Source organism: Spermophilus citellus (genome assembly GCF_964194105.1).
Source record: "Spermophilus citellus genome assembly, chromosome: X".
In the NCBI taxonomy this organism is placed as follows: Eukaryota; Metazoa; Chordata; class Mammalia; order Rodentia; family Sciuridae; genus Spermophilus; species Spermophilus citellus.
The window spans coordinates 96437270-96449901 of NC_138190.1; the positions used below are offsets into that span (position 1 = coordinate 96437270).

At 30.4% G+C, this 12632-nt stretch overlaps 1 protein-coding gene across 4 annotated transcripts in view; it reads right to left on the bottom strand.

The window, feature by feature from the left end:
* PCDH11X (protocadherin 11 X-linked) overlaps positions 1–12632 on the bottom strand; it is a gene marked incomplete at its 3' end in the record, with an annotated part of 715967 nt that overhangs the window by 662260 nt on the left and 41075 nt on the right. For 3 of the 4 annotated variants that reach the window (XM_081277633.1, XM_081277635.1, XM_081277632.1), the window contains exon 1: positions 3118–3672. In XM_081277633.1, the coding sequence (XP_081133759.1) occupies positions 3118–3657 (540 nt within the window). In that variant the 5' untranslated portion in view covers positions 3658–3672. Of the gene's footprint in view, positions 1–3117; positions 3702–12632 lie in introns of those variants that run through there. The other variant, XM_081277634.1, reaches the window with a different exon arrangement.

Genomic DNA, 12632 nt, shown 5'->3' on the forward strand with positions numbered 1-12632 from the left:
AGTAGAGCAAATTAATATTAATTAAATTCTCATCCTATTTTTCAAGACAGGGGTCTTTTAAAATAAATTTTTTATGGTTGGCCTACTTACTTTCAAATTGTAAAATTTAGTAAAGTTTATTGATGAATCAAAACATGTTTCTTTTTCTTTAACTCTCCTTTCCCCAGCATACATGCCACTTTCATGATAGGGTCTTTTTGCAAGTCAAAGTGCATTCTGTGAATGTAACCCATGTCATGGCCCTCTGCACACCTGGGGCTATGCTTTGTGTTCTATTCTCATTATTTTTAACAAGCTCTCAGAACAGTATTTGTCCATGAGGCCATGGAGATGCCCCAGTGTGTTAGGTATACTCTATAGTTACTTTAGGCTTATTACTCCTTCTAACGCAGAAAGAAACTTTAGAGCATTGCTATTTCAACTTATCTTAAAAACCTATAGTGAGCCTGTCTTTTTGTCATTAGTTGACATACTTTCAACATAAGTCAAAGGAAAATACTTTTTAATAAAGCTGAAATTATGTCAGCAGGTCGACTTGTTATATTTGAATTTGTTTAGTAGCTTTCAAAAATAATCAGAATTTTCTTGAAAGTTCATTAATCTGAGGGAAAAATAACAAAATTATTCCTTGTACAAAAATGAATTTTAAGATGTTTGTCACAATATCAGGTGGAGAGAGCCTTTTGCTAATAGTTGATTTCAATTTGCTAAGGTCCCATTTTTTATTTGGCCTACCAGTTACAATTTCAAAATAAATTATTTTTGTTTAGGCTGTGCTTTCCAACATGCTAACCAGTAACTACTTATGGCTATTAAAATTAAAACAAAATTTAATTAAAATTCAATTCCTTAATAGTGCTACCATATTTCAACTACTCAGTAGCCACATGGTCCTAGTGGCTACCATTTTGGATATCACAGATTATAGAATGTCTATCAATGACCAAAATCATATAGCTATAGGGGTATCCATTCTGATACACAATTTATAAATTAAGGTGATAAGCCTCACATTTATAGAAGTAGTCTAATATTATAAAGCATCTCCAAAAACATTTAATGCTGATATATCTACTCTATAATTAGTGCTTATCTTCCCAATTTTACCTCTATAAGAATTATGTCATCATTCACATATTTCAATTGAAGAAATTAAAAATCAGAAGGATTAAGTAGGAGGTAGCATATTTAGTAGGAGTTTAGCAAAAAACTGTGATCTGTATCTTTCTCACTTCCACATATACTTTTCATTTCATGAGATAAGGAGATGGACTGTAAGGTTCTGACCTATAAAAGCTTATTTATGGATATTCTAACCCTTCTCTAATTTTACCTTATATACTCAGATAAACCTGTCTTTTACTTGAATTCTTCACTCAAGAGATTTGTAGTCTTCAATTTCTGAACTTATTTGTTATGGTTTGGATATAAATGTCCCCCAAAAACTCATGTGTTGAAGGCTTGTTTGTCAGTATAGCAATGTTCAGAGGTGAGGCTTTCAGGAAATGATTGGATCTTGAAGGTTCTAAACTTGTCAGAGGATTTATCCATTTGATGATTTAGTAATTTCAACAGACCATTTGGAGGTAATGGAAACTGTAGGAGGTGGGACCTAATTGGAGGAAGTATGTTTCTAGGGACATGGCCTCTAAGGGTATTTTATGAGCAGACTTTTTTACACTCTTCTGCCATATTGTTCTGTATTGCTTCAGGCCAAAACAATAAAGCCCAAAGATCATGGAATGAAATATATGAAATTATAAGACAAAATAAATCCTTCCTCCTCTAAATTGTTTTCTTTGGGAAGGTGGTTTAGCCACAATGACAAAAAGCTGATTAATACAGTACATATAAACAAATATGTATCTTTATAATATACATTGTCATTTGTTGATCAGTTTTCTCATAGTATACATACTCCAGGCCTAAAACCTTAAGATAATAAATGTCAGAATATCATAGTTATGTGTTCTTTGAATAATTTAAAACAGTCATGTCAATCATAGTCTTACATTAAGTAAACAGAGAATATTTATAAATTTTGAAAATCCTCTAATTACATCAGTATGAAAGCTGTACACTTGTTCTTTTGTATGTATTTTCCAAGAACAATAAAGTAAATTCTAGTATTTCACATACCCAAATCTGAGGTTTCTACTATTGTCTATGATAATTTTTAGTAATTGCCCATGTACTTAGTAAATGTGGCCCTTCTGTACCTATATTGAAGAATACCACATATTCTACTATTCTTCCCCTCCCCAGGCTGAAATCTAGTCAAAACTGAATTTTTTTGCGCTAAATGGAAAAATTATGTTTTGTATTAATTGAATAATGTGTCTTCAAGGAATTGAAACAAAATGAAAATATTTTAATAGTAAATTTTCTAAAATTTAATTTTACTTTAATGATTCATAAGATACTTAAAGATCTTACGTTAACTTGAAATCACATGAAAAATGTCTCATTAATCTATACATATTCAGAAATGCTGGTGATAAAAATGTTTTATTCACCCCTCATATAGATTATTTGACATCTTTTCAAATGACAAGATATAGTTTTCTATCTAAAATAACCAAAAAAATTTTTGATAGTTTTGTTGATTCATTCTTAATGCTTTGATTTGCTTATTTTGGTCAAGTTTCTGGCAGAGGCATACTACACAGATTAAAATTAGGATATTGGGCAAGCTTAAGTAGCCAAGCTTAATTCCTTGTGTAACCTCTATAATTATTTAAGGAAATACAAATGTTTGGAAATGATTATAGGTACAATGAAAATTAATAAGTCCCTTGGACTGGGGTTGTGGCTCAGCAGTACAGCCATTGCCTCACACGTGTAAAACCCTGGGTTCGATCCTCAGCACCACATAAAAATAAATAAGTAAAATAAAGGTATTGTATTCAACTACAGCTAGAATATATTTTTAAAAGAGAAAGTTAATAAATCCCATGTAATTGCACAAAGTGTACTGATGAATTTTCTCGAGTATGCTTTGCTTAAACTTTGAAAAACTGAGGCGATGGCTTACTCAAAATTTGAAGTACAATAAGATCCTTTCTATCTTTTAAAAATGAAATAACATCTTCAACAAAAAGTGGTTTAAAAACGTACCTTAATTAGTTGGTAATTTTGAACTCCGTTTATTCCTGTGTCAGGATCAATGGCCGCTGGGAGAGCATACCGAGAGTTTATAGCTGAATTCTCTGGAATTGAGATGTTGATAACTGTCGCTGGGAATAACGGTGCATTATCATTTATGTCTTCTATCAGAAAACGTATCTTAACCAGTCTAAATATTTCATCCGGCAAAACAGCAACCTCCACTTCGTAAAAGCAATGGGCATCCATCATGATACCAGCACATAATTTCTCACGATCAATGCGAGCGCCAGTAGTGAAGATCTCACCAGTACCCTCTTCAATACGAATCAGTGGCACATCCCCTGTCTTGTACACGAGCTTGAACTGCATTGGAGACGTTAAGGACTTGTCGGGAATTAGCGACAAATTGAGGTCTTTCAACAAGTCGCCTATCAGGACGTTTTCTGGCATTTCTTCTCGGACGGTGTAGTTTTTCTCCTGGGCGCCAGACTGAAACACGACGCATGCTAACAGGACCGCAAATATATACGTCCCGGACAACAAGTCCATACCAGGCACGATTGTGATGGTTCTCTGTATCAACCCACAGAAAACTGACAAATAGAAAAGACAGGAGAGAGGAGAGAGAAGAGAAGAAGAAGAAGGAGAAGGAGAAGGAGAAGAAGAGGAGGAGGAGGAGAGGAGGGGGGCAGGGGGAAGAGGAGAGGAGAAAAAAGAAGAGGGAGAAAAATAAATTATTAGGCAGCCAATCATAAAAATGCGTGTTATCTGAAGACTTCTTTGTAAATTAAAAACGATTAAATGAAATATTAGCAAAATTAAAAGTGTTAAATAAATTAACAACAAATTGTTTTAAATCAAATATACATTTTTACATTAACAAGAAAAATAAACGAAGCAAGATATCTATAGTAATTAAGAGACATAAGGTATTTGTAAGTGTCCATTATTGATAAAATACATAAAAGATATTTTAATTTACCAAAATACTTAAAGCTAAAACAAATAATTGAAATATTTAATTCAATAGTTATTGAAAATGAAATATTTGTTACCAATCACAAAAATATTATTTTTGTTATAATATGAATTTCAAATTCAATTATTTTATTTGCAATATATATTTTATGCAGTAGTCCATATTTTAAGATTTAGGCTCCAAACAGTTATACTTTATTTCCATAAAAGTAGTCAATGACAAATGAAGGACTCAGGAAATTTGAATTGAAAAAAAAGTGTTTGGGAAGAGGAGTTAATGTGCCAATGGCTAAACTCTGGAGGAAACCATTATATGTCAAGGGTGTTGGAGCTTGCTTTCTTTGGATGAGAAAAACAAAAATAGATATAAGTTACAAGAAGGCAACATTTTGAACAACATAAACAGCTGCTTATTCAAGCATTCTGTGGAAAAAAAAATATTTTTCAGGTGATAGTAAATCCCTTATCTTTGCAGGTATTAATGACACAGAAGCAGGTATTTATGTCTAATTTTCATTGAGTCTAATTTAGGCATTAGGTCTACATACTGAGATTAGATTATACATTTAGTAGGTGACATCCTACAACTCAAGGAATTTGAATTGAACAACATTCTTATTCTGAGAATTTATGTTTTCATATTACAGAAGATAGTCCATAGGAAAGTGAAATTTCACATCTACAAACTGACAGAAATTGACCAAATACAAAGAACAGCTCAACTAGGGTTTAAAAATCTAAAGGCATTGTTTTGTATATTTGAAAATTGCTAAAAGAATAGCTTGATATTCTCGCTAAAAAACACATATTGATGAGGTGCCATATATATATTAATTAGCTTGATCAAATCTTTCTAAAATGATTACATAGATTAAAAATTCATATCATTCCCCAAAATATACATAATTATTTGTCAAAACCGAATATTTTTAAAAAACATTAAAAATAAGGCACTTAATATCATTTTGGCCAGGGCAAAGTGAGTCAAAACAATATCTTTGGTTGATTTTTTTTAACCACTTGCTTATTCTTTGCACTCACTGAACTATACCAGGTTGTTTCAGTTCTCATTCTTATGGTCAAATTCAATAAATAATTCAAATTTTCTTATAATTTGAAAATTATTTTCTTCATTTTCCTTTCTTAATTACCAATTCATATTTTCAGTTTGATTGGCTTCATATAATCTTAATTTGACATATTAGAATTTCTTTATCTCTAGCATCACAAAGTTTTCTAATGTGCTTCCAGATGTTAGTGGTACGTAAAATGGTAACACAAAATAAAATTTGTATTCCACTGCACTGAACCAAATCAGATGTTTTTTATATATATATATATATATATATATATATATATATATATATATATATATTTATAATTAAACAATGGTTAATGCAGATATCAAAGCATTCCACAGTTTTAAAAAATAGGTGGAAAGATGGTCCTTTGAGATTCCAGTACAGAAAAGTATCAATGCATACAAACATCTAATAAGGGAGTTCTCAATATTTATTGGTAATCAATAATATTAACAAAGTTTTAGTAATGGTTCTAAAAAAGGAGGATTTGTGATTATATATATATATATATATATATATCACAAAATATATATAGCTAAGGATAATGTGCTATAATTATGCCAGAAAATGTATTATATTAAAATGCCCCACTGCATAGATATATATCTGCATTTTTAAAACAGGCATGCAGAAATGTTGAAAAACAGAAAAGGGAAAAAAAGAAATCTTTCTTTTTGCAATCAGTAACAGAATAAATGGATATGTTTCAACAATTGAGATACTTTAGATCATGAATGATACCAAGAGTTGAAGTAGTTGAATGTTAAACTTCTCATTTTATGAATTTTGTTGGCAAAATTTGAGAAATATATATTATAGGTATATTGAAAATTATATACTATAGGTACCTTCTTGTTGATTACTTGGTGTCATTTATAAAACCTTTTCAGTGTAATAGTTAAAAATACGAATGCTGAAAACATTCTCTATAATAGTAAACAACATGAAAAGACTGTAGAATATTTTTAGCAACATTTGCTCAATGATGAGCATAGGGACTACATAATATAGAAACCTGTTCTCAAGACTTGGTCTCTTGTGAATTATTAGTTTTCTACTCTGTTATGAATGTGAGATTTTAAATATCTCATTGATGCTATGAATTCATATGCACACATCCATGCATGTCTTATACACTATGAATCTAGGACCTCTAAAATTTTAATGACTGTGTGATTTTATAAATACCATGCAAACATTAGGAAAAATAAAAATGAGATGGTGACAAATGGAATTGAAACTATCAATATTCTTATTCTACCCTTAGGTATTACAGATTATTACAACTGGTAGAAGAATACTACATACCATTTTTAAAAACATTACATGCATGTTGCAGTATCTACACAAGAAAAAGAATTAAGATCCAGACTTAATTCCTAGAAGTCCCCTTCTCCTCTGTTCTATACTACCTTAAATAACATTATATAATCATACATTTTAAAATGTTTTTCATCACTTTAAATTATTACAGGGGTATTCAAAATCAATAAAGATGTTGTAGAAAAAGAAATATATTTTTAAAGCTTAAGTGGATACACATTTAACTACCTAAAAAGGATATTTATCCTCTATTTTATAATTAGTTTTGGGTGAATTGAATTCATGAGGGTGTATTCACTTATCCAACAAATACTTATAAATCAAATTCTAAAACAAACACTATTATAGGCACTAAGAGATCATCAGTGAACAAAACAGATGAAATTCCTGTTTTTTAGACCTTATATATGATAATGCAAATATTCTAGCATGTCTTTAATTATGTTTACAACTACTTAATAATGAATTGAACTCTGCCTCTTCTGGGATGTAAATATACATGTTTAAATAAAGTCACCTCCAGATTTCTATTCTAAACCTTATATTTATTACTTGAAAATTTATTTTTATCTTTAACATTAAAAGGGGTTTCCTTGAAAATGCTGAATTTAATTCTTTAATGACCACTACAGCAATTTAGCTACTTCGGCTGGGGATGTGGCTCAAGCAGTAATGTGCTTGCCTGGAATGTGTGGGGTGCTGGCTTCGAGCCTCAGCACCACATAAAATGAAATAAAGATGTTGTGTCCACCAAAAACTGAAAAATAAATATTAAAAAATTCTCTCTCTCTCTCTCTCACTTTCTCTCTCTCCTCTCTCTCTCTCTCTCTCTCTCTTAAAAAAAAGAAAGAAATTTAGCTACTACATATGGATATAAACAGTCTTTGCTTAGTTTTATGGAAGCATTATAAATTTAACTCAGACATCCAAGGAAAATATGCCTACACAAAATGATAAGTTTAGATGTCTTTCCCTTTCCTGCCCTCACAAACCATTCTTACTATAGACTCTGGTTAGTTTGAATGAAAATAAATGAATGAAAATAAATAAATAGAATTAAAAAGTTCTACAAGTTCCAATAGAGCCTTTATTATTTCAGTGATGCCTCTTTTTAACAATACATAGTGATTGAGTAGGTAGTAATTGTACTCAGAAAGACAGAATATAGACAACCAGAGAAAGCAAAAGGATAAATAATATAAACACCTTAAAAATTTAAAGATAAAAACAAAAATGGAAGTCATTTTATAATCTCTAACAAATTAGTTAAAAATGTAATTAGGCAAAGAATGTAAACCTCATATATACAATTTTAGCATGTTCAATCCACAAAAGCGATGTTTAAATGATTTGCCCTTATTGTTGCTATTCTTGTTATGTTTTGTTTTTTGAGGCAGAGTTCTTAGATTGATGCATAGGCAGTCTTGAACTCCTGGGCTCAAGCAATACTCCTGCCTCAGCCTTCCAAGTAGCTGAGACAACAGTCGCATGTCAAGACACCTGACAATTCAAATGGTTTCTCAGAAGAATCCCAAGGCATGATTTCCTTCAAGTTCTTGTTACATTTTCATTAATTATAGTGCTTATTTCATTGTGGCATATTTAAATTAATTCCATGTCAATAGCTGGTTCATAGACTACAAAAACTAATTATTAAAATAGTACAAATATAAGTATTACATTAAAATAAGTCAGCTAGGGGCTGTGGCTGTGGCTCAGTGGTAGAGTGTTCGCCTGTCATGCATCATGCATGAGGCACTGGGTTCTATCTTCAGCACCACATTAAAAAATAAAATAAAAGTATTGTGTCCATCTATAACATATATATATATATATATATATATATATATATATATATATATATATATCATAAGACAGCTATATGCAGTCCATTATCCTAACTCCTCTTGGCTCTCACCATTCTGATTAATTTAATGCCTCATGAAGTAAATATATACACCATTCAACATCCCTAATATTTTATGTCACTTCTGTATTGGTGTTCTCATGCACAAGCAAAACTTCTTTCACATCCTGGATAAACAATAAGATAGTACCCACAGTGAAAGGAAGGAAACTAGACCATTGCAACAAAGATAACAACATTGGGAGAAAGACAAACTGGAACAATTGATGAACGCAATTCTTTCCAAGGGATTGGTCACGGCAAGCAGAATGGGGGCAGATGCATTTGTTGACCTATCTGACATGACTCCTTCCCATATACTTTGAAACTTGAAATATCCAAATGAAAGATTCACTGATGTACTAAAATTATATACATAGTATTTTCACTAAATGTCATTACACAAAGGGTTTATTTATTGTACTCCTTTCAAGATGTATCTAATCTTCCCATCTGTGTCTGAACTTATCTGAGAAGTGGATTCCATCATTGCTGCTTTCTTCTCTAAAATATTTACTGTTGAGTCATTCTAACACTTCACAACAGTTAGTTCAGTGTTCTCTACCAGAGCTTCAAAATCAGTGAATAAACAATGCTCAGACAGCACTTATAATAATTTAGAAAGATTGCTCTTCATGACAAAAATAAAATGCTCTGCCATCATCATATATTCCTTTGTAATATTGAGGCAAATTTAATCATGATTATTTCAATATCTAATAATTATTTTAATGCTGTTGGTAATTAAGTACCAGATCATCATAACACATAAATCCTAAATTCAACGAAGTTCAAAGGATAATTTCCATTTTTTTAAAGGATTTTAATTGCTCTAAATGATTCAGGTCGGTTATTTCACTTAATCCTTATTAACAACTATGCTATATACATAAATATCTTCAGGCATTAATTTATATCTTAAGCATATAAACAGTGTATAAAACTATGAACAAGTCATTAATCTCATACTTCATATATCCTCTAGATGATCATGCTTTAAGAAACTAAAAGTTGCCTAGCTACATGATCCCCGTGTGTAAAGATAAAGAGATTGTAAAAGAAAAAAGATGGAGCAGAAAGAAATGGACTTGGCATCTATTACGTGGAGTAAAAAGATTGAGGTAATAGGGCATCATAAATACCAAAGACATGGAGGGGTACAGAGAGGTGCTATTTAATAATGGAACATTTAGGCATGACCATTTTGGTTATTTCTTAATAAAATATAGTTTCTAGGAATATATAGTCTTATAATAAATTTGTGATATCACTGGGTATTTGTTGAATAGTCTATTTTGAGTTTTAGATATGCAAGGGTAAGTGATAAATATTATTAATTGTTGTTCCCATGATTTATTTAAAAAGTACAGGTCTAAGCAGAAAAAAATAAGTGATATTATGTTTGTCATATTAATATTTAAATTAACTATGAGTAAAAATCAATAAATATTCTAATATTGTGGGTGTGTTGATACACACCTGTAATCCCAGCAATTAGGGAGGCTGAGGCAAAAGTATCACAGGTTCAAAGCCAGCCTCAGCAATTTAACAAGGCCCTAAACAACTTAGTGAGACCCTGTCTCAAAATTAAAAAAAAAAAAAAAAAAAAAAAAAAGGCCTGGGGATGTAGCTCTGTGGTAAAGAGCTGCTGGGTTCAATCTCCAAGATCAAAAAAGTTTTTTTTTTAAAAAACTTGTTATTGATTGCTAAGTTCCCTATGCTTATATACTAAATAAAATATTGGCTCAAAGTATTCTATCAGACAAATCATATACCAGCATGATTTAATATACAATTTTGTTTTTCTTAGTTGCTAATTTATTTATTTATTTTTTCTTGAGCATGGGGTTTTAATTCTTTTTTTTTTTTTTATTGGTTGTTCACAACATTACAAAGCTTCCTCCGTATGATTTGTCAAGAGCTTTAGTTGCTAATTTATCAAAATCATGATGCAATAAAATCAATAATTGGGGCTGGGGATGTGGCTCAAGTGGTAGCGCTCTCGCCTGGCATGCGTGCGGCCCGGGTTCGATTCTCAGCACCACATACAAACAAAGATGTTGTGTCCGCTGATAAGTAAAAAATAAATATTAAAATTCTCTCTCTCTCTCTCTCTCTCTCTCTCTCTCTCTCTCCCTCTCTCACTCTCTCTTTAAAAAAATAAAATAAAATAAAATCAATAATTAAAAGAAAATGATGTACACCAGCAGAATCTTGGAAATGGTGTTTTACATATACTTTAATACTATTTCTGTGATTTTTGTTTCATTTCACTTGAAAACCAAAAACAAACTAGATAACCAGATAAAATAACATTAATTAATAAATGAATAGAAAAAAATTGAACTCTATGTAAAAGGTACATACATACTGATCACATTTGAAACTTATGATACATTTAAGGAAGAAAAACAATGATTTAGAATCATATTTAATAATGGAATCAGAACTTATAAGTTAAATTAAACACTACTTCTTGATTTCTTTATTTATGCAATAAGTTCATATACAGGGTTCAGACTGGTTTTCATAAAGATATAAGGTCTGTCAAATGCATTTACATGTTGCTCACACAAAGACAAAGCTTTTTATATTTTTCTTTTATTATTCTTCTAATTTAATACTTAAGAAAATGTTTTGTTGATTCAGCAATATTTTTCAAATCTATAATGAGTTATTATTTTAGTTTTGTGTTAATGGATTTTAATTTCATATACAAATGCAATACTAACCATTCAATCATCAATTTGGGTATTCAAAAACACCTTGACAAATTTGAGAAATTCTAATTTTAGAAGTCTGTTGTGTACTGCTTGAATATTATTAATATATTTGAAAGTGTACAAATACCAACAGTAAAATAGACATTTTTCAACAGAACTCTCTTTACCACATGTAAAAACCTACAAAGTACTTGAAGATTCCTCTCTTCAAAAAATAGAAATTTGAGTTTAAAATTGCTCCATCTATTTCTGAATTGAATAATTACATAGATCCATATTTTGTACTAAAATAATCCACTCTGAAAGCAAATTAATTATTTTAAGTACATATCAAAAATTAGTAAACCATTATATTTAATTTAGTAGTATATGTGCACTGTGCTAAATATATAAGTACTTAAGAAATGTTTCCTGCAGATTTTGGTCTCCAATTCTTTTGTTTTGAACTCTTCCCACCCCTACCTCCCAGATTGTATTAGTACAGAGACTAGCAAAGATTTCAAGAAACAAAAGAAATGGTTTACTAAAACTCGGAGGGTTCATTATTTCATGAATTCTCTTTTATTCAATGATCTCAATTTTCCTAGGAGTATATTTTATGTAGTACCTTTACCTGCAGTTATTTTCGTTACAAATTATGTTAAGCTGTCCTTGGGAAAACAGTTTCCTAACTATCACTAAACAAAATTTTGAATTAATTATGTGGTCCTGCACCTTTTGAAAATATTTATAGGTTCCTCTTATTTAATATTTTTATTTTCTTTTTTCATGTTTACCACTTTGGATAACCATAAACCATGTTCAGATTTATAAAATAATTAAAAGTGATTCCTTTTACAGTTATACTTATACTCCTTATACTCTATGCTTTCTCACCACAAGTAAAAAGTACACTTCCCTGTATGAGGTAATATTCTATCAAACTAAAAGAAGAGTTATATGCTACTGTTTCTTTTTTTCTTTATAAAAGAAGCAATATGATACAGAAAAAGTGAAACCAAGAGGGAAATTTACAGTAATGACTGCCTACATTAAAAAAAATAGAGAGCTCAAAAAATATCCTAATGATTCATCTTAAAGTCTTAGAAAAACAAGAACAAATCAAACTCCAAATCAGTAGCAGGAAGGAAAATAAGGATCAGAAGAGAAATAAATGAAACAGAGTTTAAAAGAATAAAACAAAGGATCAATATAACAAGGAACTGGTTCTTTAAAAAGATAAATAAAATTCACAAAATCCTCAGCTAAACTAAAAAGAGAGAGAGAACCCAAGTGACTAAAATCAGAGGTGAAAAAGGAGATATCACAGCTGATACCACTGATATTCAAAGGATCACTAGGAATACACACACACACACACACACACACATATATAATTTTTAAAAATAATTTTTAGCTGTAGTTGGACACATACCTTTATTTTATTCATTTATTTTTAGGTTTCCCCTCAATTTTAATGATTCACTGTTTGTTCAAAGTATGTTGTCCAATATACTTGTGTTTTTATAATTT